Source organism: Dunckerocampus dactyliophorus, chromosome 15 (assembly GCF_027744805.1).
Source record: "Dunckerocampus dactyliophorus isolate RoL2022-P2 chromosome 15, RoL_Ddac_1.1, whole genome shotgun sequence".
Taxonomy (NCBI): domain Eukaryota; kingdom Metazoa; phylum Chordata; class Actinopteri; order Syngnathiformes; family Syngnathidae; genus Dunckerocampus; species Dunckerocampus dactyliophorus.
Genome location: NC_072833.1, coordinates 1,455,118 through 1,481,010, shown reverse-complemented (window position 1 = coordinate 1,481,010; position 25,893 = coordinate 1,455,118). Strand labels below are relative to the sequence as shown.

Genomic DNA, 25,893 nt, shown 5'->3' with positions numbered 1-25,893 from the left:
GCGCCGGGTGAAGACTTTTTACGACGGTGCCCTTGGGCCCAGTGCCATTTCCCTTCCTTGCTCGGCCCCTCCCTCCCTTCTCTACTCTGCTGAGCGAAGCGCCACACCGCAGAGGAAACTTGAACTGTGCCCAGCTTCCGAAGCAGGCAGCACACATGCAAGCACACTAACTGACTTTGTAAATGTGCTTAATTCGGACTTCCTTAACACCTGCCACATCCCACACGTTGGGGAAAAGACAAGACTTTGTTCCATTAGCGAGCATTTAGTGGCATTGTATTGATTGCAGTGTGGCTTCCGCATAAACAGGATGCCTAACCGCTCTCTGTGTGTTACACCAATACTGACCTTCAGTGATAGGAAGCCAGCATATTTGAAATAGCAGCAATGCTGCAACCTAGAGCCACAACATCTGCTTAGGCCTTCACAACGCACATTACATAGAACAGATAACAGTCCCGCATATTTGAAGCCTTGAAGATGGTTTGCTCTGTGCTCCACTTTTCCTGATGATGCAGCAAGAGCACTTTAAAGGGCAGCAAATCACACAAGCACTCATCCTGAGAGGGGGACCATGCGGAGGGGGAGCGTTTTGCAGGGCTTTTGTACTCCACAACACAATGAGGGCTCTGTGTGTGGCCTGCTTATGCCCTCTAGTGGCAAACATACGCTCTCTCAAGTGTGGCCTACTTTTTCTGTACAAACACTTCCTCCTAGTGGTGGGATAGAAAATCATTCTTTTTCCGTTTGAGGTTTTAGGTCAGCGAGACAAATTATACCCCTTGTCAGGGGCGCCGCAAAGGGGGGAAAAGTTGGGACAATTCCAAACCCAGTAAATAGGTTAACTAATTTTGTTTTCTGGTTGTGATTTTTTTTCATGTATTCCAAAAGTGATTAAAAGAATCTCTTGTATTTGGTAGTAACAGTTAAAATATCTACATTAGCCAAAAGCAATCTTCCATATTGACTGACCCCGCCCCCATCCATAGCTGCATGAAATGTTTTGGTCCACGACCTTCACCGTGCTTCCTAACCGCAGCTTGTCAGCAGTCGTCTTCGATCGACTTTTCTATGGTCTTTGTTTACATATTTTACCTGGCTCTCATTTTTTCTGTTGCTCTGGAATCAGCTATAGTTATCTGCCTAGCCTCTGCTCCACGGACTCCAAATGTGACTGTTTTTTTAACCACGGTGATATTTTGTCTCATTTTTATTTTGTTCAGTGAAAGACAAGCAGTAGGCTGTTCTGGCCTGTCTATCATTTTCAAGGTTCTCTTTCCAGGCTGAATGATGTTCTTGTGAGCGGGTGGAACATTTTTTTTCTCTAAAGTTTGTGTTTGATGTTTGAGCTCACTGGTATGGGAATTGTACCATGGGAAAGATTTCTTTCGGTTCCTGTACCATGGTATTGTTTATTATTTTTTACGAATTAGAGCCATTATCGGCATCTACGGTTTTGTCTGCTGGTATGTAGTTAGCTATTTGGACTTCAAATGTGATGAGAAAGTGGATTTTGTGGAAATATTATGAAGTGTTTAACATCGATGTGATTATGACAGTGGGGAGCTTCATCCACTCCTTGGGACAAGAACCCTGTTGCATCTAATAGTGAAGTGAGTGAGGCTAGGCTGTCATTTTTTAGTCCATATGAAGTTGTATGACATCCCCATCAGCAGTGCAGTGTATCAGCCGTGACTTACCCCGCACTCCGTCCCGTGAGCCGAGTTCTGGTCGGATTCCGGTGATGAGGAACGTAGTTCCGGTTAGTTGGTGGGGCCGCTTAAGTAAAGAGTTTGGCTTCTAAAAACAACGTGCGTTCAAAAGAGTAATGCATTTGCATCACAAAAGTGCCTTCTCGAAAAATATCAGACCTCACAATCTCTCGGCGTTACTTTCTGTCCCGTCGTATCACTTCGTGCCGTCGCCTGTCCATTGATGTGTATTTCATCCGCAGCGGATCCCAGCGTCTTTTCATCCACGTATGTAAACATTGTGGTTTTATGTTCTTTGAGTTGATATTAAACGTTCCGTCTTCTCGGTTTTTGTTGTTTTTGTCACTAAATGCTTCTGGTGTCGCCTCTTACACCGCTCTTTGGTGTCTTTAATAAGCTACTGTGTGTAGCTGCTGCCAAAGTGGCGCCATTTGCCACTTCCGGTCAATTTCTTTGTTTACTTTCGATTTAGCATGCAACTAACCAATAGCTGCTATCCTTTGCATTAGCTTCAGGCTCTGTTCTAATTAGCCTACTTTTCTTATTTTATTGTGCAAACGTAAATTGCATCAAAATAAAGCACATAAAACAGCCTTAAAGTTTGATTGTCAAGTTTTACTTCTTAAAAAGGACTTCTCGCAATGCTAGCTTGCAGATTTAGCTTCACAAATGACACACATACAGTATTTCAGTGGGTCATCGGGTTCATGACACTCACAACAGTTATTGATGGATCGTGAGCAGGATGAAGGGAATATGGACTTTTAAAGCACCAGTCAGAAGAGCACATAATAACAAAAGCATGTCCAAAATGTGTCCTTATGTTGAACGTCTCTGATAGATCACAGCAAATAAAGATGCACCGTTTTACCTGTCAGACTAATAACATGTCATTTCATCATAGAAAACATGTGTACCAACAGTTCAGAGGGATAATCATAATTATCACAGGCTTCATTAAGCATTAAACCTATGTACTTCTCATTTTGATAGTAATTCACAAAAGGCAACCGTGTAATTTCACAATGACACAAATAAAGAATAAGAATAATAAAGAATAATAATGACTTGTCGTGGCTCAGAAGAAACTCGCAAAGAGTGGAAAATCCCTCACGTGCAATTAATGTTAAAAAAAAAAAAGAATTGACAGGCTGATATCAAGCATTGAATTGGGTTAAAGATTCAAAAGACCTCACAGATGTAAACTTTGTGTTTTTAGGCTGCTGGTGGTTGAATGTTGAAGCTGCTGTTAAAGCAGCTAACTGCTAACCCTCTGAAGGATGTAGAGGATCCCGATGTTGTCGATGGTGACGAACGTGGAGAAGTCGGGTGACACGTGGATCCTCTTTAATGCGCTTCCCGTCGGGTAGAAGGTCTGCAGGGCTTGGCCTTGCTCCACGTCCCACCACTACACGACAACACCAAGACCAATAAAAATACTTGGAAGTATGCTTCCAGCATGAGGTGTCCGTGTCAACGTACCTTGACGTATCCGCCAGTGGACACCAGGAGAGAGTCGTCTGGGGAGAAGTGCAGGTCAGTCACCCAGCCCCCGTGCAGTGAGTCCATTCCGTCCTTTCCGTCTCGTGAGCAAATTTTCAACAAGGAGCCCTCCTTGACGCTCCACAGCTGGCAAAATCACCAATAAACAGATTTTAAACATTCACAGCCTCACATTTTTTTATATTAGTGGTAAAACCCTCCCAATTGTGCTTTTTCTCACCCAAAATAGGCAATTTTTAAAAAAAAACCCATATTATGTAATATCCCCCTCAGTACGAGCCATTTTAGACAATTCAGATTTTTCAAGGCACACGGAATATTGTGTTCTATGGCTACATAAACATGGAACCTACCAAAAGAAAGATTAGACTCCTGTTTTTCATCAGAAAAACCTTTTTCCGTTCTTTAGTAATCAGCAGGAGAACATAGGTTCAGGAAAATACCAGCTTTTTGTGACAGCTCAAATATCTAAACAACTATACCACAACACAAACAACACAAAAAAAGGGTTGTTTTACATCAAAATAACCATTTATTTACAAATATAACACCATAAACTATTTAAAGCTTTCACATTTGGAACTAAACTGTGTGTGTGCACGCGTGCATACATTAAAGTTTCCCTACAATGTGTAACCTTCTGCGTGCGACACTCCTCCACGCTCTCTCACTTCCTCCTTGCTGTCCAGTGTGTTTTTACATGCAAAAGATCCACACTGAGCCCTTATCGAATGCTTATGGCTTAAAACTGCATGAAAAGTCCCGTATTTGCTGGGGTTTAATAAAAATGTATAAATACGTCTTTGGTATTGAAGGAGTTAATATAGATTCAAGATTCAAGATTCAAGATTCAAGAGAGTTTTATTGTCATGTGCATGGTAAAACAGCAGTTATACCATGCAATGAAAATCTTATTCTGTTCATTCTCCCAAGAAAAGAAAGAAAACAAATGAAAGAATAAGAACATAAGAAACATAAACACATAAACATATATACCAATAAATTAAGCAACAACAACAGACGAGACATTAATACAAGTAAATAATACAAATAAATAAATAAATAAAGTGCTATGAGTGTGTGCGTGTGTTGCGTGCGGCGTGTGCGAGTGCTTCGTTGAGGAGCCTGATGGCCTGTGGGTAAAAACTGTTTGCCAGCCTTGTGGTCCTGGACTTCAAACTCCTGTAGCGTCTGCCTGACGGTAGGAGTGTGAATAGTGAGTGTTGTGGATGTGTGCTGTCCTTGATGAGGTTGTGTGTTCTTCGTAGGACTCTAGATTTATAAATGTCTTGCAGTGTGGGGAGGGCTGCCCCAACAATGTTCTGTGAGGTCTTGATCACCCGCTGGAGTGCCTTCCTATCACGTGTTGTACAGTTACCGTACCAAACAGTGATGGAGGCGGTAAGGACACTTTCGATAGTGCATCTGTAGAAGCAACTCAGGATTGTGGTGGACATGCCAAATTTCCTCAGTCTTCTCAGGAAGTACAGTCTCCTTTGGGACTTCTTCAGAATTTGTTGGGTGTTGTGAGACCAGGTGAGGTCCTCGCTGATGTGTGTGCCAAGGAACACACAAATATACTGTATTTAAGGAGTTATTATATATAAGAACCTACCCGTATCTCACCGCCGTCGTCCCCAGTGGCGAGTCGGCGCCCATCCCTCGAAAATCGGCAGCTCCTGACGCAGTCTTGGTGTCCGTGCAGCGTGTGGACAGACTGCCAAGACTCGCAGTGCCAAAGCTTCAAGCACAGAAGCAAGACTCATTCATGTGGAGTACAGCAAAAAAAACACATATATTCTGCACGGGAGCTCCAGATACCTTCGCTGTCTTGTCAGCAGAGGCGGTGGCGAAGAAACGTCCAACTGAGGAGACGTGACAGGACAAGACGGCCCCTCGGTGAGCCTCCACGTCCTGCAGCTTCTCTCCGCTTCCGAGATCCCACACCTGAGAGAGAATGATTACATATCACTACTTTTTTTTTTTTCCATTTTAATGACAAAGTGAGTGTTCACCTTGACCGTGCCGTCAAAAGACCAGGACAGCAGTCTTGTCTCAGCCGGCGAGTGTGAGAGCAGAGAGAAGCCTCTGACCTGCTCCTTGTGGCCTTGCAGCACCGTAGACTCAGGTGTCTGCCACCTCCACACCTGCAGGGGCGCCACACACCAACAAATTGATCCGAACGATGTGTGTGCATGTGTGTGTGTACGCGTGCACGCGTGTGCATTAGTGGAGAGTTGCGTCATCACCTCTTTTTGCCTCTCGCACAAAAAAGGTAAAAGACGTATAAAGACATTGCTGGGATCAGGCATTGGGGTTTTTAAAAACGTATTACTACGTCTTTGATATTGAATGAGTTAAGAACTTGCAAGGAGTGTTCGAGTCATTCTATGTGCACGTATGTGTGCATGCAATGCTGCTGTGCACGGGCCCACCCGTGTCCAAGTGAGGAAGACAAACCCTGACGGTGGTATCCTCGGATGATGTGATCAGCGTTTGGCCGCCGTGGACGAACTGGCAGTGCAGCACCGTCCTGGTGTGTCCCTGCAGGGTGGCAAGCACCTTACCAGAGGGTATGGCCAGCACCTGGAGAAAAGGAACCGCCCAAAAAGTGTTACTCGGTACTCATGTGAGTATGACGCAGTGTTTTTTGATACCTGCACGGTGCCGTCCTCTTGACCGAGAGCCACAGCGAAAGGCTGCCGACATAAGCAGGTGCATCGTATCCGTGACGCCTTCTCCTCCGACTGAAACAGCAGCACGCCTGCCCTGCCATCACGCACCTGACACACACACACACACACACACACACCACGTAAATACACCACCCTGTCAACTTTTAATCTGCTGCCAGCTCACCTGCAGCCTGTTGCAGTTGTCTGCAGCTGAGATCACCACTTCCTCAGACTCTATTCCTTCCTCTTCGCCCTCACTGAAGTAAACGTCAGAGTCCCGCTTCAGGCGCACCGCTGAGTTGGTGTGCACCTTGTTGGTCTCCCATAACTGCAAGGAAAACACATTTCCGTTTCTTCGCACTCGTAGGGAAGCACGGGTGTAGCACGTCTTTACCCTGACGGTGTGGTCGTCCGAGCAGGAGAGGAGCTGCGAGCCGTCGGGGGAGAACTGGACCCGCTGGACCCAACTCAGGTGGCCGCTGCAGTCGGCCATTTTCTTATTGGCCTCCAAGTCCCACAGCTGGAAGAGACACGCATCCCTTTTCATCATCTAAAACAGGCATTTTTTAAAGGATATAATCCAGGTGGGGGCTCCGCTACTCCCTGAAAAACAGAGTAGGACCCAGGACCCGCTACTCGTTGAGAAATGTGCTTTAATGTCAGTCTTGCGCTTCGAATTTCACGGCTTCACTAAATTACGGTTTTTCAACAATATTTCAATGAATAAATCCTGCTATTTCCTGGTTGAATACGGCCTGTTATTGGTCAAATTATGCATATTTATTGCTAATTTTACATACGTTTGGCCTAAATGAAGCATTTTAAAGCATAAAAATGGCAAAATTAAGTAAAATACAAATATAAGGCCTTCAGAAGACGCATTCAAACACATTGTGATAATGTGTAGTATTCCACACTGGTCAGTAACGTTACATTGATGAGTCACTAGCCACTACAGAAAGTACTATACAGAAACAGGAAGTCAGAAAAAGGTGAGAGGAAGGTCGTACTTTCAATACAGTCAAACTTGTCTATAGCGGCCACTAGAGGGAGTCTGCAAAAGTGGCCGCTATAGACAGGTGGCCTCTATAGACAGGTTGGCGTCCAGTTTGAATGTTGACCGGTAGAGGAAAAAAAAGAAAAAAAAAGGGAAAATAATAATAATAATAATAATAATAATGTTGACCAGTAGAGGGCACTGTGGGACTGCGGATAAAAGTTGTACAGCACTACTGATGTTCTTAATCTTTTTCTTGTGTTTTCTTTCTTTTCTTGGGAGAATGAACAGAATAAGAATTTCATTGCATAGTATAACTGCCTGTTTTACTATGCATATGATAATAAAACTCTTGAATCTTGGGCTTGTTATTATCCACGACCCACACAACAAAGCTGTGCTAGTAATGTCTCACGCTTGTTTTTAATATTTTACTTTTTATACGGCAGAGTGTCATTACAGCTTTAGTTCATCAGGAAGTGACGGGAAGTGACGGTGGGCGTCCCGAGCAGGAGAGCTAGGCTCAGTGCTAGCTGTGAGTTTGGAGAGAGTTGGGAAGTGTGTTTATGTTGGCGTGGATGTAAAGTCCTGCAGTGTTCTCCGCTGTTAATAAAGCCATTAAAGTGCATCGGCGACGTGAGTCTCTCCTTCCCCACAACAAGCGGCGTTACAGTATTGACCAGTGCACACCAGGAAATAAACGGTGTCATTTCTTACAGGCATTGGCTGGACAGCTATGTAGTGGGGCTTGTTTAACCTTTGCCTTGTGGGCAAGCAGGAAGGAGAGACGATGCCGAGAGATGTGTGTGTGTTCTGAGCTGCTGTCTGGTGGCCGCGTTCAAGAAATAAAGTTGGCAGAAGCAACAGGAGAAGTTTCCTTCTTTGCTTCGGAGCTGAATAACACTGACAAGTTAACAGACTAGTAGCGAACGGAAAAGAAGACGGCTTTGTTTGTGTCGAATACAGAAGATGAGGACTTTGATGGATTTGTGGATGAGGATTGATGAAAAATAACGTGAGTACATTCTAACATACTTCAATTAAGTACAACCCAACTCAGTTTTGCTCCCGCTGCCGCATGCATGCTAGCGTATGTTTTTTTTTATTGTAGCGTCGCTGGGAGCACGTCCTGTTCCCAGCATACTTTGCGGTAATGTTTTGGTGCAAATGCTCTTAAAGTTACATGTTTGACCAGGAAATAGCAAGCTCAAAAGAAGACGCCTTTTTTTTGTGGAATAACTGACAGTTTGTGTGGATCTTGTGAATGATTGTGACTGAGCTAGGACTCAGTAATTAAAGTCTACACACGACGCTTTCATTGATTGAAAAACGAAACTTTTTCGTGCATGAAGCTTCTACTTGAGTTGGTAATTTGGCCGCTATATGCGGTCAGATATTGACCAAGGGAGACAAAATGGGTGGCCGCTGGCCGCGTTGGACAGGTGACTGCTATACACAGGGTCTATAACATGTAAATTTGCTGTGGGGGATTTTTCAGTGGCCGCTATAGGCAGGTGGCCGTTCTATAAAGGTGGCCGCTCAGACAGGTTTGACTGTATATGCGCAGACCTGCCAACATGTATGCAATTTGACTCTTTAATACGCTTGTGTGCTTCATTTCTCTTCATTTTGTTGCATTGGCGGGCGTGAAAACGTTTCTGTCCCCCAGTTGGGGCATGACAGATAATAACTGAAAACCACTGGCCTAAATCCAGCATTTTCAAGCATAAGAATGCCTAAATGAAGTCAAATAAAAAATATAAGGCATTCAGAAGATGCATTCAAATACATGTTTTGATGTAGTATTCTACACTGGTCACTAAGTGTCAGTAACGTTACTTTGATGAGACAATAGCCACTGGAGGAAGTACTAGACGTGACTCTCCCAATGCTAACGTGTGAGTCTATATTAGGTCTTAAATGGCTTATTTTCTGTCTTTTAAAGTCTGCTATATTGGGTAATAGGAATGTAAAGGTGACTATAGGGGTGTTATTCCATGTCTAGAGGGCTCTAATAATGTTAAACGCCATATTTAGAAGGTCGTAATCAGGTTTTCTATGCTATAACTATGAAAATATTTGATTTATAGATAAGGAATCCTTATTAAAATTCACTTATCATGGTCGGGTCTGGAGCCAATTAACCGCAATAAACAAGGGATGACTGTACTGCGGTGTGCAGATATGGCCGCCACAAATGAATGCATGGGAAACGCTACACTAAATGGAACCAACATACCACCACAAGTAGTCCAGTGAATCAATGCTATGAGAGTGTGGTGGCCGTGTTGTACCTCCACCGCGTAGTTTGAGAAGGCGATGGCCAGCAGGTTGCTGGTAGGACAGGCGTGGCAGTACTGCACCATGCTCAAACGACCCGGCCTGATCTCCAACAGCAACTGCGACGTCCCCACGTCCATCACCTGTCACACACACACACACGACACTGAAGCACAATCACACTGTGGACAACGTAGACGCAGATTTGCACAAGGCTCACCAAAACGGCGCTCCGGACCGCGCACACGACGCGCTTGCCGTCACCGGTCCACGTGCTGCACTTGACAGGGACCTCTTCACTGGCGTCCATGCACCACTGGCACACGTTGATGGTCTTCCACTCGTTGGCGGAGGACACCTGAAAGAGCTGTGTGGGTGCAAAGCAGCAGTTTATGTGTGTTTTTCCAAAGCTTGCACTGCTTTGTGACGGTGTCAGTCACCTTCACGGTACCGTCGTTGGAGGAGGTGGAGAGATAGGCGTCGTCGGGGGAGAAACAGCAGTGGTTGACAGGCTGGAAGTGGCCAAACATGGTGTTCTGTGAGGAAGGTTTGTTGAGGTTCCATAGCTTGCAAAGGCAGGGAGGAAACAAGGCGTCAATTTCCTGAGCAAAACCGTACAGGCTGGTGGCCTTCTAAGCACCTTGACGTTCAGGAAGTTGTCATTGGAGCAGGTGGCCAGCAGGAGGCGGCCTGTCGTGTTGGTAAACTGACAGTGGTTGACCTGCTCCTCGTGCTCCTCCTCAAAGGCCCTCAGCAGCATGGCGCGCTCCACGTTCCACACCTAAGAAGACAAAAAGAAAGTTCCTTCTCATAAATAAAAAGTGTGGAGAAGAAGGGAGCAGAGTTCCAAACGCCGGGTTCACCTTCACTTTACGGTCGCTGGAGCAGGTTGCCAGGAGGCGGTCATCGGGGGAGAAGGCGCAGCAGAGCACCTCGTCATCATGGGCCTGGATTTCTGTGAGCTTCTCGCCAGAGGTGCTTCTAAACACCTGGAGACACGTGGGATATGACGTGATACAAGCATAGCGTTGACTTCCTGACTTGTCGTCTGTCTGAACGGGATACCTTGACCATCTTGCTGGCGCCGCAGGAGGCGATCCTGGAGCCATCGTGGGAGAAACAGGCGGCGTAGACGGAACTCTGCTGAGGTTGGATCACCAGACGGGACAGACTCTCCACGCTGCTCTTATTTCTGTACACACAAACCAAACCTTGTATCAAATGGAAAGGTGGGTCAAAACAGGCTTTTTTTTCCTCGCTTACAGCCAATCAAAGTACAGTTTCCCACTTCTGGCCTGGTCCCGTGCCTGCTCCACAGCCTGCTTGTAGACCTCCGAGGCCTGCGGCTGCGACAGAGCAAGCTGCACCACGTCGGGAAAGGGACGCTGCTCCAGGTGGTGGCCGCTCAGCGACAAAAACTCCTGGAAGTGACTGCGCACTTCGCTGTTCTAATAACGGGGACATGTTTAAGAAACACTCCTTATTTACGCTCATCCACATCATATTTAAGACCTTTTTATCCAGAATGGGTCCATAGTCCACAAAGTCATTAATCAGGTGAGCTGGACCCAGTATCTTGGCCTTGAGGGTGACCCAGTCCAGAGAGAACATGAGGGAGAAGAGCTCCTGGATCGAGGAGGAGCTGTTATCATCAGGAATATGGATGCCATGTGTGTGTGTGTGTGTGTGTGTTACCTGGGAGAGGTTAGCTTTGGCCATGTGGTAGGTCAAGAATCGGATCCAGTAGAGGCACTCTTCGTCTCCCGATGTGGGCGGAGCACTGCTGTAGTGCTGCTGGTACTGACGCACTACCTTGGTGTGAAGGTTCTGAAGCAAGCGCGCGCGCACACACACACACACACACACTCAACAAAATGCACGTAGAGAGTCACAAACAGAGACTTGACCTCCGTTCGGACCTCCAGTTGGGTGCGGTTCTGCTCGGCCAGGAAGTCCAGCTGGAGGTCGTGGAGGTAGTACAAGTACGGTCTGTTGTGACTGTCCACAAAGAGAAGAGATTTGTTGACAAACTCCTCCAGAATGTCCTCCACCTCCTCCGCCTCCTGATCCCACAGGACGGACAAGACCTGGAGAGACCAACAGTACCAGAAGAGTCATGTGGATGACAAAAGTGGACCTAGATATTGGCTATCAAACAATAATAATATGAAAAACACCTTGTTTTAGGGGTGCCGATAATTTTCGGACCGAGATGAGGGAATTACGACGCCATACTGATAAATACCCATCCGATAAATATCGCCAATAACCAGCAATTTAAAAAAACACTCCTGTGAGGTGAGATTACCTGTACTGTGCAGGTGAGCAGATTAAGCGCTCCTTTTTTCTCCTGCCTGTCGTAACTTCCCCGACCTCACTTGTAAACAAACATTCACTTTCCGAGGACACATTTTGCATGCTAGCACACAAAAAAACCTTATCAGCCACCTGAAACGGCAGCACTGCGGCGTTTGAAAAGTGCAAAAGGTTTGCCAGAGACCTCCGTGGCGTCACACCGGCTGCTCAGAGCGTGTGTATCTGTGCTATTTTAATGTTATCGGATTTATCGGTATGAGGTCATAATTCCCTCATGGTTATCGTGCACCCTAGTATTTTTGTTCATTTAGAACATTTTTATGCTTTGAAAATGCTTAATTTAGGCCAAGAATATGTAACATTTGCTTATATATGCATTTTCAACCATGAAACAGCAATCATTTATTGATTATTTTTTCAAAAAACGCAATAGCGTGAGGGAGCAATGTTCAAACAGCGATGGAGCGAGAGATGACTATACTTAATTGTGTAATATCTAATAATATATCTTACCGTGAAGATGATTGATTAGGATATATATATATATATATAAAATTTGTTTTATTTTCACAATACGCCAAGGGCCAACAAGAACAAGCTGTGCACTGAAAACGGCCCCCATGCTGCACTTTATTGTTACTTTGTCCTTTCCAGAAATGACTTTCTTCAGGCTTCTGATTGGCGTATCAAGTTTTATTTGAACCTTCATGAGGAAAATAATCAATAAATATTGATGAAGTACTTACCTTTGCAGGAATCTTGACGTCCTTCTCCAACACAGCGAGGTCCTTGTACAGCTCTCGGTGTTCGTCGGGAAGCACCTCGATGCTAGCCGACATGGCCTGGTCCAGCGCATCGTAGTCGTACGAGGACGACTTCCGTATGCGCTTGAACTGCTTCTGCTGCAGCTGGGCAAGGTAGTAGCGCCAGCGGTTGGGTTTCTCTTTGAGCAGTGCTCCGATCAGCGACACCACCAGAGGAGAGCCTGTAGGGGGAAACGAGCAGTAACAATTGTACGATTTTTTAAATCCAGCCATCCATCTTCTTCCGCTAATCCGGGGTCGGGTCGCGGACTTCCCTCTCATCCAGACTTCCTACTTCATCCAGCACCTCCCGGCAGATCCTGGGGCGTTCCCAGGCCAGTTGCGAGACATAGTCTCTCCAACGTGTCCTGGGTCTCCCCCAAGGCCTTCTATCGGTCGGATATGCCCTGAACACCTCCTGAACACCTCCCCAGGAGGGTGTCTCTAAGGGAGAGCCCGGCCACCCTACGGAGAAAATTCATATGGGCCGCTTGTACCCGCCATCTTGTCCTTTCAGTCACTACCCAAGGTTCACGCCCACAGGTGAGGGTAGGAACGTAGATTGATTGTCTTTCAGCTCAGCTCCCTCTTCACCACAACGGGCCGATGCAGAGTCCGCATCACTGCAAGCCGCCTGTCGATCTTGCGTTAGTAGTGCAATTACCTTTACATTCTCTCACAATGCTCCGAGCCTCCTCAGGTAGTCCCTCAGGTGCGCTTCTAGTGTACAGGGCAAGAATCTCCAGTGCCTTTTTGTCATCCAGACCACCGGCAACCTCTACTTCATACTTAGCCCCTGGGAAAACAGTGTCACAAGCACGTTTTACAAGGTAGAACTTGATGATGAGATGAGCCATAGGCAAGCGAAGCAGAGCGCACACCGCTAACGGAATCAGCCAGGCTTCTGTTTCTAGTGGTGAGCAGTATACGACAGTGGATATCAAATGCTTTCAGCACCGTGCCGTCCCAGATGTCATCAAGAATCAGCAGAGACCTGGAGAGCCAGGAGAGACACATTATTCCAAACGAACAAACAGCAAACATTGTTTTTTAGATGGCGGAATTCTGCCTTTATTGCAAATATTCGCGTATGAGTGAAGATTAACCTGGGGTATCTGCGCAGCATGAGGAAGCGCAGGCGTTCCTTGGCCTCGTCCAGAGAGGTGGGAGTCCGGTGGAGGGCCTGGGAGTCCAGGCTCTGTTCCAGGCGGAAGCACAGCGCTTGGATCTTCACCAGCAGGTCGGCTTTGTCGAGCTGGCCGATGGACAGCCAGTGGACGCCTCCTGGGAAGCAGTCTGTACATGGACACCAGAGAGGGAAGGCGGTAAAGCAAGGGTGTCCAAACTTTTTCCACTGATGACGTCATCACCACAAAAGTGGGCATTTTGGTGGTTGGATTTCGGGTGAGTCCAACCAGCAATTAGTCACCTTCAATGAGTCCCTGGTCTCTGACAGCTTCAGCGGCTAGAACAGATTTCCCCGACCCGGCCATGCCGAACACCGTCACCCAGCCCGGTTGCTTTTGGAGCCAGTAGAGTTTATCCCGGATCCGGTTGACCAGCTCTGGTCGGCTGACGAAGACCACAGGCCTCTGGGGGACCCCGCCTTCACTGAGTACTGTCTGGACTGTCACGGGACGAGGAAATCACGATTACACATAACGCTACGCCGCAATGTGAAGTTGTTTTCTCACCGTAGGATGTGTAGCTATCTGAAGAACCCTTGCACAACTCGGGCGAGGCGCCGGGAAGCCCGCCATGGAGCAAATTGGCCAAATCGTCGTACGCCTCCTTGACCAGGGCGTTGTAGAAGGAAATGAAAGCATTGTTGTCCTTCTTGAGGAGCAGCTCCAGCAGCGCCACCGCCTGATCTTTCCTGGTCGGCTGAATTTTGTCATTAAGATCCACACGTTAGTCACATATTCAGTAAAACACAAATACGATCATGGAGAGCAGGGGTGTCCATACTTTTTCGAGCGAGGGCCACGTAATGAAAAATGAAAGGATGCAGCTTTGCCACTTTATTCTTAAAACTTTTCCCCCAACCAATTTTCCAAAAACTACATTTTTATTTTGTTTTATTTGTTTCTCATAATATTTTTTTAAAATAAGATATTTTTAATATTTATTTAATATTTCAACTCCATGCTACTAAAACATTATTTTTCCTCATTTTTAACTTTATTTTTTACTGTTCTTTTTTCCAAATTCCAACGATTTCAACTTTCTTTTTGTAAATTTTCTTCTTGTAATTATGGCTTTATTCCCATAATATTTTGACTTTATTTTCTAATTTTCCCAAAAATGTACAGCTTTGTTTGTTTCTCATAATATTCCAACTTTCTTAAAAAACATATATATTTTTTATATTTTGACTTTATGCTATTGAAATGACGTAATACAACGTCATCCTGTAAAATTACGACCTTTCTCGTTAGACTTTTTTCTCTCAGTATTTTCACTTTATTCTTGTAAAATTACTGTTGATTTTTCCACTTTTACTAGGGTTTTTTTTTTTGTATTTGTCTTGTTAAATTATATTTTTTAAAAGTGTGTCTATAGCCACAAATGGACCCCGGGCCGTACTTCGGACACCCCTGATGTAGAGTTTCAGCCAACCAGAGTGCTGATGCGCTCCTCCTCCTCCCCAGTCAGCACGCCGTCACTGATCATGTGATCCATCAGGTAGGACGCCTTGATGTCCTGCTCCAGGTTGCGGCGGTGGCGAAGCAGGCAGCTCCGCGCGCCTTCCTCCAACACCATGTCCGCCCGGTGCACGGACCATGCAGGGTCGTGTTGAGGCAATGGAGGAACCTCACCGTTAACTGTGGAAGGTCATATTGTTGTGTTATATGCTTGCAAAATGGAATTCTAATGTTACAACTCTTTGGTTTTATGCGGCAATTTTCGAACCAAGACGCTGACTTACAACTAGAGTGACAAGTTGATCTAAGAAGAGAATTGAAATGACATGGCGTAACATCAACAACTTCCGGAAGCTGTGTTTTCTACTGGAGGCCAAGATGGAAAATATCACAATGAATGAAAAACTTTGCTAGCTGCACTGTAATTAAAGGCAAACAATTTCCAAACATATCTTAGCATGAAGAGCTAAAATATATCAGGTAGTGTAACAAAATACATGCGGGAAACGATGACTGTAAACACATGCAAAACAAGTACTCAATTATTTGTAGCTTCATTTGATTTAAATCGACTTCTCTCCTACATATAAACTGCCCTGTCAAACTAAAAATGAAACAAAACTTCATTATCGTCATTCACTTTACAATTTAAACTCACACATCCTACATGTCGAGACGTGTTCTCTGAAAAGAAACAAAGAAAGTAACCCAAGACGCATACTTACGATTTTCTTCTTTTCTCTCCTGGGAAGGCTATTTATTCAACTGAACACGGCTGCAGTTGTAAATTACTATTTAACAAAAACAATGAGTACAACTAAATTATATTACTCATCATTGTAGCCTCACGCCCAATTCTGACAGCCTACTTCCTGGTTCAGAAAACAACAACCAGCCCCGGCGGGAGATTAACCAATCGTGTGCCAGTGGTAAACCACGTGAGGTATGAGGTAATCCGTTTTCCTTGTTTGTAACTGGGCAGACCGCTGATGCCTTTAAAGACTACTGTTTTGCTTGGAAGTCAGAGAATTTTTACTGAATTGTCTTTAAATTAATATTCATTCGACTAAATAATTCTGTGTACCTTTATTTACGACATATTATCTTTAAAACAAATCCCTCCCACCGACTTTATGATATTTCCATATAAAGTAGAGGAAGAATTGTGAATAATGTCACGGCGTTGTTGCGGTTTTTACACGTACAAGTTAACATAAACGTACCATTCTGCCTGGAGACAGGAAAGGTGTTTATCTCAACGTATTATTGCACTGATAATGAAATATTACCGTGCACTAAATACATATACAGACTTGCCACAATTTTGTATCCTTTTAACTTTTATTATATTAACTGCAGTACAGAATAAAACAACTTCCCACATATTTATGTAAACTTCAGTTAAGGTAAATAATTTTTTTTCTTTGTGCATCTTTGAATCCACATTTAACACAGGATCCCTCAGCGTTCAGCACCTTTTGGTTCTCTCAGCCACTGCAGAAATACTGTAACAGCTACAGTAACGTAACATCAGGTATCGCAAAAATCGAACCAGTCACACCAAATCCGTATGACACAATCTGAATAAGACGGCATAACATCTGTCAGACAGTTCTGCAATTACACAAGCAAAAATGATAAAATGCATTCATGCAGACAAAACATGTTTTAGAAATCCCTAACATAGTTTAAAAATAGCTCATTTAAGAAGCTAAAGGAAGAGCTATTCAAATATGTATTCCATGAGGAGAGTGCTGTTGGTTTATAGTATTTCTCAAAAGTGTCAGCTTCCGTTGTGCCTCTAGATCAGACTTACTATATAAAACCTTAAATAGTCAGAATGTGTTGTACATAAAGAATCTGAAACGCTGCTGTGTAGCAATGTTCTTGCTGGATCTCCGACATACATTTGCATGTAAGAAATGTAGCAAACCCCTGCCCTTTTACCATCACATGTTAGTATAGTAGTTTAAAAAACTAAAGAAAACAGATTATCGTAACACTGCAGTTCCTCCCACTGCTAAATTGGTAGTGTTCTTGCAGGTAGCGGAAAGGACGGAAGTCCAGTTTGCTATTCTGGCGTGACTAGTAAAAGGACAAAAACAGGCTGCACGGTGACGAGGTTCAGTTGGAGGTAACGGGGTCCTGAGCAGAGTTCTGAGCAGAGTCCTGAGGGGGAGAAGCCGCTGGCGGGCTCCTGTTGAACATCAGCTTCCTGATGATGTCGGCATAAAAAGGTCCATAGACGGCCTTGTTGTAGTGGACCAGGGAGACAAACTTGGCCGCCAGCGATGCTAGCTCAGTGCGGATGGCGTACAGGCCGGCTGGTGTTTGTTCAAGTCTGGCTTGGGGTTTCGGGTCACAGATGAGCGCCGTGAAGTACTGCTGGACGCGGTCCTCTGCAGGGGGCCAGAGGACACATTAGGACACTCCAGTCAAACAGACAGACACACGACATAACGTACCAACTAGTGTGCGGATGGGGTTGTCCTTGTGGGCGATGCTGCAGATCTGTCCCGTGAGGGTGGCCTGGAGCGCCGGGGTCAGCGTCGGGTAGTTCCTCTCTGCCAACGACTTGTTCAGCTCGTTGCAGATCTGAGCGCTGACACCCACCAGTGCCTCCTCTAGGCTGAAATTCCTAAATACAAAGAGAACGGGAAGAAACTAAGTACCGCACGCCACTGCGTAGCCGCCACGGACCCGAGTTAAGCGTCCTTACGGGTTATGCATGTCGTCCAGCAGCACACTTGTCATTCTCTTGAGGCGCTCTGACAAGGGCGACAGACCCTGGATGGGGCCCCCGATGGTGCTGAAGATGATGAGCAGCACCTGGTTGACTGCCTGGCACTGCCTCAGCTGGCCCTGCACCTCTCGCAGACGCGTCTCATCAGTCATCCAGGTCTGAGAGGACCAGAGCACAACTTCAGTGCTTCAATGCTAGATATTTTCAATGGAGTTGAAAAAAAAAAAAAAAAAGTCAAACCTCCGGGAGCGGGTGCTTGCTGGAGTCCCATGAGAGCATGCGGAGGAAGGCCACATTGAGGACCTGGAAGGGTCCAGGCACCCATTGCTGTCCTTTACTTCGCCTGCTTGTCTCCTGTGTGAGCAGCTCCTCAAGAGACATTTTGATCCAGGCGGTGGTGTTGTCCAAAGCACCTGGAGAAGGTCCACTTTGTCACTTGTCGTGGTCAGGAGCTGAGGAGAAGCTGGCGTTGTCGCTCACTCACCAGGCGTCTTGTCCAGGATGCTCTGGAACTTGGCCCTCTCGTATTCGATGCTCTGCTTCTGCATCACGGGCCTCATGTTGTCAATGGTGAAGTTGACCATGTCGGCCTTCATCAGGTCCAGCACGCGGAAGATCTCCCTAGTGTGGAGCATTTAAAAACTTGACAATGCACTCCTAAAGCTGGATTATGCTGCTGCGCCGTCCCCTTCGACACCATCTTGATGCTTTTATGCATCTTCATCGGGTTGAGTGCGTAATGTGTAGTTCACTGACAAAACGCTAGGGGCACTGTTTACCGAAATTCAAGCTTCTTAGCTTCTTTCGTCTCGAGCAGATTGATTGGGAGTGTTGTTGTTGAGCTGGAACTGATGTGTTACAACTCGGGCTATATATATATATATATATGTATGTGTGTGTGTGTGTGTGTATGTGTGTGTGTGTGTGTGTGTGTATTAACAGCTCAAAATGAACATAATTTAAACCAAGCTAAAAGACACCACACACGTCTGAAAGTGTATTTGTCTCACACTTGTCTCTTTAATGCAAGCAGATTCACACTTTTCTTACGAGCCGTGAAGGGTTGCGTTCAAAGACACCACGTAACTTTAACTGAAGTCACAGGTTTTGAGCGTAGATGTATTTTCTGGGAGCATACTTAAATGCAGCAAATTGTACTTCCGCAGTAGGAGTTACGCTAGTGAGAGGCAGGAAAATCCACTTACTGCTTTCCTTTGTCTTTCTGTTCATTTCGACAACACATAATAGACTTCTCTGTGATTTTCCGAGTGTCCGTGAATGCAACTCGCTGTCGTCTAGCGACAATGAGGAAGTGCCGTTCCCAGGATGAGCGGCCTAGAGATGAGTTTGTGAGTTGGAGATACACAGATAGTGCAAAAGTGGGCTGTACGCCCACTGGGCGAGTTGTACAGTAATCCCTCGTTATCGATGATTGGATCCAGACCAGATTTCAATTAAGTAGGATTTCTTATTTATAAATCAAATATTTTCATAGTTAGAGTGTAGAAAACCTGTTTAACATCTTCCATATTAGGTTTTCAATATTATTAGAGCCCTCTAGGCATGAAATAACACCCCTACAGTTACCTTTACACTCATATTGCTGAATATCGTAGCCATTCAAGACATACAGTAAATAAGACGCCTGCTCGTGTGTGTTTCAGTAAATGTCTTGGGGGATTTTTAAGTGTGTATTATTTTTTTAATAAAATAATGACCCATATTTCCAAAATTGATATCCCTTTACTTAAAAATGGATCTAGTTATTGTAGTTCCGTATCAAATCGATTTACATCCCTACTTATTTCTTTCTTAGGGACAATGCATATTAAAGAACGTCTGTAAACAATACAGATGTAAATATGGCAGATCATAGCCCAACTGCTTAGTTTCCATCTGTAATCCCCTGGTAAACAAGCCGACCAATCGCTAATTCATCCAGTCAGTGATGTTGCTCATTGCATTTTGCGTTACCTGAACAGCGCCACGATGTTGTCCGTGCTCTCCCGCAGCTTCTTGATCTCCTCGTCCCTGACTGGGGCACACAGCTTGCCCATCACCGTGATGACGTAGGAGGCCAAGCCCGCTATGTCCACCGCCTCGTTGTCCACCTGCTGCCGGATCAGGTCTATGTCCAGCACCTCCGCGATCTGGCTCCGCATGCGATTGGCGCCCGGGTTGAGGAAGGACAGTAAGATCTATCCGACGAGGTGGGGAAGGATGGGACAGTTTGAATGGAGTTACCGCAGAGGTGATTTTGGACTACGAGCAAAATAAAAACACCTCTCGGATCTCCTGCAGCAGTCTGATGGCTTGCTGGTACTCTGGCGGGTCGTCGTTCAGCTCAGACTCCAGGACGTCCCAGAAGGCCTTGTGGACATTGTCGCGCACCATCTTCCATAAGCTGCAAACAGACACGAGCGTGCATTCATGAAAGAACATCTTTTTCCTGACTAATACCGCAGCGGCGTGAAACCTTTTTCACGTACGGAAAAACATGTTTAAAACTAAAACTCCGATGGTTATTAGATAATAACTAAAAACAAAACAGAAGTCAATTTGACATCGTGAATTCAAATTTTCGCATTAAATTCTATTTTCCACAATAAAAAAAAACAGCCCTGGGCCGCCACTTTTGGTCCCCCCTGCAACCTAGAGCCACAAAAACACAGAATGGCTGCATCACATCATTTTCACTGTTGCGCAACTGCTGCAAAGATCCTTTCGGAAAACTAAAAACACCGGTTTTGCAGCTGCCGCGCGCCGTTGGGTTTGTGCGACGTGTCGCTGGACTCGTGCCTGCACTGCGAGCCCTGACAGGAGATAATCAGCGGGCCCGACTTGTGCAAATATTTGTGAGCGAACGTGAGTGGAAGTCCCAGCACCTTTCCCTGACAAAGTGACATGATAATAATAGTCTGATGCACGGGGCGCACATTTATTCTAACGTCTTGTAAATAACTACAATACCTTGAATTACATGTAAATGTACAGTATAGCCCTTTAAGAAATAATGTGCAAACTGCTATTTAATAGTAATACTGCTTTGCAGCAGTATTTGAGAGTTGGACAATATTGGCATATTGGACATCCCTAATAATTACACACAAGTACTTGAATTTTCTTGTTTTTAATTCATCTGCAACATCATGTTGAATAATTCAAGTTTTCCACAATAAGGGCTCTCAAAACTACATACTATGTTTCTTTCATCAAAAAAGAGAGTTTGGCTTTCCTTCGGGTCGATGTAACCTGTTCTGAAATGCTTCTATTATCATTTATTTGCCAAAGACTACATCCTGATCAGTTTATCCCGAGAAGACATCAGTGGGACACTCTCTTCTGTATTTTCAGTCTTTAGTGAAGAAATTGACAGGCAATCCATCCAAGGAAGAAGCCTCGAACTAGGAAGTGCCTACTCTGTTATACTGTTCCCGAGTCCCACCCACGCAGGGGTGGTACCCCTCTCCTACGACAATCAGTGGTGTGTGGCGATGTGTTTGGTTCCAGCTCGTGTCAGTCTAGGGTATGAGTGTGTGCCTTCTTCGTGTGCACGCTGTAGCAGGCTAACGAGGATGCCGAGCAACCTGCCTGTGCAAAATACAAGCAGCAGTGCTTCCATTGTTTAATTCTACAGTACTTCTATTCTTTCATTCTAGCCAACTCTAACATATTGCTATTACAAGAGGCTGCCTGTATGGATTTTTGGCCATATCGCCTATTCCCTAGCAGCTACTTCTAATACGGTTTCCTGGCTTCCAGGCCAACTTCGGGTGGCTGGGCTCTCCCTAGGAGATAATGTGAGAGGAGCCAGATGAGGTGGCTCTGGCATCTGGTCAGGATGCCTCCCGGACGCGTCCCTGGAGAGGGGTTCAAGGCACGTCCGACCGGTCGGAGGTCGCTGGGAAGACCCAGAACACATTGGAGAGACTATGTCTCTCAACTGGCCTCGGAACACCTCGGGAAGTCTGGCCTTCTCTACTTATGCTCCTGCCCCCACGTCTTGACCTCAGATAAGCAGAAGAAGACAGATGGATGGGCTTCCAGGCGTGCTCATGCGCCACACCCCTTCAAGACGTTTGATGTTCCATCATTATGGATCAAAGTTTTAAAAAAAAGTTGCGTGATCGGCATATGCCAATAAAAGCCTTTCAGTGCCGATCATAAAAAAGTCGATCACCTGTGGCTAGCACTATTGCAGTCCGCAGCAACCCTTTCATGAAGTGTAGTACCTAACTAACCTTATTAATTACTAATTTGATTGAAAATTACCTATTTTTTGGGGTCCCTGGCAGTCAAGGGACCTTGGAATTGTCCTGACTTTTCCCTTCAAAACGGCACCCATGCCGATAGCATTCATTGTGAATCAATTGAAAAATTTATAATTCCGTGTGATCGGTATCGGTTGATTTCAGCCCTGGATGATCGGTATCGGAATCGGCAGCATAAAACCCTGATCGAAGCATCCCTAAACTAGACAAACTGGCACCAATGGTGTATCAGTATTCATTCTGTGTGTGTTGTGCAGTGTTTCACTTGGATATTTTGCTTCTTTTCCAGCATTACACCCCACACCAGTCCAACAGAGGTTTGGCAGTAAAAAAGTCTTGTCTAATGGTGTGATTGTTACCTGTCTTCGGGTAGTCTGTGCGGCTCCAGTTGGAAGTTGCGGTTCACGACGATCTCGTGGAACAAGCTGAGGTTGGAGAGGTCCCTCGCGGAGCCCATCACCTCGTCCAGGGTGAGCGTTTTAGGCGGGCTCGCTGGGGAGACAACAGACCTGCGCATAAAACGAGAACGTGTCTACTGAGGACCGTAGAGGGCGGGGACACTCACAGGAGGGCGTGCAGTGCTTGCTGGAGCCCTCGCTGGTGAAGCTCTCGCGGGAGCAGTCCATGTCGCTGGCCGACGTGGCGCTGTCGCAGCGCTCCGACGACGACTCCCCGTCGCTGCTGGAAGTGGAGGACGGCCGCTCGTCGTTCAGAGGCATCTTGGTTTACAGCTGCAAGGGGGGTGGGGGGGGACACTTTTTTGTTACATTTTGTATAACGTCCCACCGAGAGACAGCCGCACGCCTTTTCATCACTTAAGGGCTTATCGGCATTCGGGGGTAGGAGAGTAAAGTCGGAAGATAAGCTTGTCTTAAAAACTCCCGCCGGGTTCAATATCACAGAAAGCCGCAGTCAAGCAAACTTGGAACAGTTGCGAAGCAGCAGCTGGCATTCTTTGGGCAATAATGACACTCAGGTGAGATCAATTGTGTTTCCATGGCAACAGTTGCAAACACAGGACTCCTCAACCAAGCACAGGCTCAGTTACAAGCTGCCAGGTCTCCCTTTCTCTTGATAGTGTGCAAATATGCCCCCTAGTGGCCGTGAGTAGCATACAGGATGATGTCAGAGTAGAGGCGATCCACTGTATATAACATATACCTGTATAGAATATGCACAACAGAAAACACACACATATTTGTGGAAAATCAGCATACATGAGAACGGAAAAAAAGATGCTGATACTGCACTGGTAATGATAATATCGGTGTTTGGATCGATGCGCCCACCTTTACATGAGAGTGACGCTATCTCGTCTGATATGTCGTTCCGCAATCTCACCTGGGATTGCTTGTTTTCTTTGCATCGCGGGCATTCTCAAAGGTTTAATAACGTGAGGCAGGTGTCTCATATTATCTACAAAGTGCACGCTGGCAGGGTGACCTCCCCCAGGACGCTCATGTTCCTGGTCTTGGTTATCTGGAGCCAAAAATGAATGCCTACTCCCATTTGGTTTAAAGATAGCACGGGGGGGGGTGCGCGTATGCTATGCTTGCTGCGTTTATTACATCATCCGCACCAGCAGATAGCTGGGTCACAGGATAAAGCAACAGGCCAATTTTCACGGATTATCCGGAGAGATTCCGGAAAACGGACATGGGGATTATGTCTGTCATCTGATGTCCCTTCCTGACAAGTGGGTGACAGTCTCGAAACTACGACATTTCTCAATTTAAAAGTTCACATTCACTGTAAATCCATCCATCCATTTTCTACGGCGCTCGTCCTCATTAGGGTCACGCGTGAGATGGATGCAGCTGAGCGAGTTGCTACATTGTCATTTTTCACGGACAAGACCCAAAAACAAAAGAGAGTTCAAGTAAGTAACTAGAATTTGACATCTTGAATCCAGGAATAATAATTACACGATACACAATTCCAGTGAATCCCCGCACATTCGAGATTCAGCACTCACGGACGGTCAAAAAACATTTTTTTTGTTGTATTTTTTCATGTTAGAATACAACTTTTATCTCTTAATATTTTACCTTTATTTTCGTAAAATTTCACCCACTTTTTTTCCCCATTTCTGCTGTTTCTTCTCATAATGATGACTTTATTCCCACAATATTTTGCCTTTATTCTCGTAACATTACAACTTTTTCCCGCAGCCTAATTTTCTAAAAATTACAAATTCATTCATTGCTTTCATTTTTTCTTTCAATATATGTTATATTTATTTTTCCTCAAACATTGTAACTTTATTCTCGTAAAATTATGACTTTTTCTCATTAGATTCCAACTTTTTTCCTCTTAATATTTTGACTTCATTCGTGTAAAATTACTAAAAATGTTTCCAATTGTTGCTGCTGTTTTTTTTAAACGTTCTCTTGTTAAATTATTTTTTAAGAATTAATTATTATTTTCCAGAAAATTTCCCTCATTTTCAATGTTCACAGGTATGATTCGCACCAATGGACAATTAAGACCCTCCAATTATTTTTGGAATGTGACTCAACGAGAAAAACCATGCAGGAATGTATTTTGCGCTTTTCACCGTCTTTCGCTCATACAATTGAATGTAATGTAATAATGGGGATATATTTTTACATTGTCATAATATTTTTGTGTTAAATATTGGAAGATTGTTCACAAATTAGTGTGTTGATTAAATTAAAAGGCAAAACTTGCATAATTATTAAATGATCTTGAAAAAAAGTAAAACGTATCGGTATCTTGCTTGTCAAATACCAGAATGTGTTGCATCGCCCACATCATGGGCTAACAATAAGGCCCACTGCCAAACTCGTGAGAATTCTATGATCATAAAAAATATTTTTGTCAATACTATCAGCAAAATTTGATTCAATGTTAAATTTATTTTCTAGGAGCATTTTATGTTCAATCGTATGAACAAAGACAGCACTGCGAGGTTTACGTTGCTGCAGCACAAATTAAACAAAGCAGGGGGTCGAGGAGGCGGGGCTTAAAAAGCACGGCCACTCTCCATTGGCGTGCAGTGCCCGTCTATCATCTCTAGATGGAAACTCTTTGGTTCCGTGGCCGTGCACATGGATCAAAGAATAGCCACACACGGCCGAGTACCAGGTACACGTGATTTGGGCCGAAGCCCAAAACAACAACAAGCGCCAGAAACATTGTACAAAATAGACCAAAAGAACGACAGCCGTTACACGCATAAAACTAATGTAGCACTTTTGTGGCGCTTTATTAACGCTCTTTGCTGTCTTTTTATGGTGAATAATATCGCTGTTACAGTCGTGTTTACGAGCAGCAAAACAAGTGTGGATGATGAATTTGTTCAGTCCAGTGGAGGAAACAAACGTCCCCAGTTGCTAATTTGACGATTGTAAACATGCAAACACAATTAAAACACAACTCGAGTGCAGCTGCACACGACAAACCAATGATTTGCAATAAGATATAATTATGTACGTATACATACATTAAAACGTGTTCTTACCTTATTAGAGTCTCCTGGAATGAGACTGGTTAAGAAAGGGTCAGTTTATGAAGTCAAGCTTGTCCGCTTCCTGTTGTAATGGTGACGGTTTAAAGGTCCTTCGTTCCAACAGAGGAGCTCCAGGACAAACGGAAGAAACCATTTCTGACACGCGGGGGTGTAGGGTTCAAGACCACGTACAAAGAATAAGAATAGATTATGACATTTTATGATAAAGTATATCAAGAAAATAGTTAAGCATTACCTATAAATTACCTATAAATTAAAATGTGTATACATTTTGATCAAATGAGGATGGAGTATGTTTCGTAGTGACCCCTCCTTAATTAAATGGTACGCTCGGCCTGGCTTCATGTGGGAGGTCTTTGTTTACGGATATGACTTCACTAAAGGATCAACTTACACGTCGTATTTGATGACAGTATATTCAAATATGTATTTAACAAAACCTTTTAAAATGAAAT

The 25,893-nt window shown here is 44.8% G+C and overlaps 2 protein-coding genes across 2 annotated transcripts; both read right to left on the bottom strand.

The window, feature by feature from the left end:
- Positions 1 to 2,318: 2,318 nt before the first annotated feature.
- On the bottom strand, positions 2,319 to 15,807 carry apaf1 (apoptotic peptidase activating factor 1). Its single transcript, XM_054753601.1, has 27 exons — positions 15,657 to 15,807; positions 14,906 to 15,111; positions 13,981 to 14,170; positions 13,716 to 13,913; positions 13,393 to 13,582; positions 13,168 to 13,280; positions 12,951 to 13,082; positions 12,230 to 12,468; positions 11,087 to 11,254; positions 10,863 to 10,994; positions 10,680 to 10,793; positions 10,431 to 10,615; positions 10,233 to 10,359; positions 10,031 to 10,156; positions 9,808 to 9,948; positions 9,608 to 9,733; positions 9,388 to 9,534; positions 9,182 to 9,310; positions 6,285 to 6,410; positions 6,075 to 6,218; positions 5,873 to 5,998; positions 5,676 to 5,801; positions 5,231 to 5,362; positions 5,037 to 5,162; positions 4,831 to 4,956; positions 3,195 to 3,341; positions 2,319 to 3,120 (listed from the first exon to the last, which is right to left on the bottom strand). The coding sequence occupies exons 2-27, from the start codon at positions 15,047 to 15,049 to the stop codon at positions 2,971 to 2,973; spliced, it is 3,804 nt and encodes a 1,267-aa protein (XP_054609576.1). The 5' UTR covers positions 15,050 to 15,111; positions 15,657 to 15,807; the 3' UTR covers positions 2,319 to 2,970.
- A 445-nt stretch (positions 15,808 to 16,252) lies between these two features.
- Positions 16,253 to 25,553, bottom strand: tcp11l2 (t-complex 11, testis-specific-like 2). Its single transcript, XM_054752539.1, has 10 exons — positions 25,430 to 25,553; positions 22,511 to 22,676; positions 22,305 to 22,437; positions 19,958 to 20,078; positions 19,649 to 19,872; positions 18,159 to 18,295; positions 17,915 to 18,087; positions 17,651 to 17,832; positions 17,397 to 17,569; positions 16,253 to 17,330 (listed from the first exon to the last, which is right to left on the bottom strand). Exons 2-10 carry the CDS (start codon positions 22,662 to 22,664, stop codon positions 17,056 to 17,058), a joined length of 1,572 nt encoding a protein of 523 aa, XP_054608514.1. The 5' UTR covers positions 22,665 to 22,676; positions 25,430 to 25,553; the 3' UTR covers positions 16,253 to 17,055.
- Between the last annotated feature and the right edge of the window lie 340 nt (positions 25,554 to 25,893).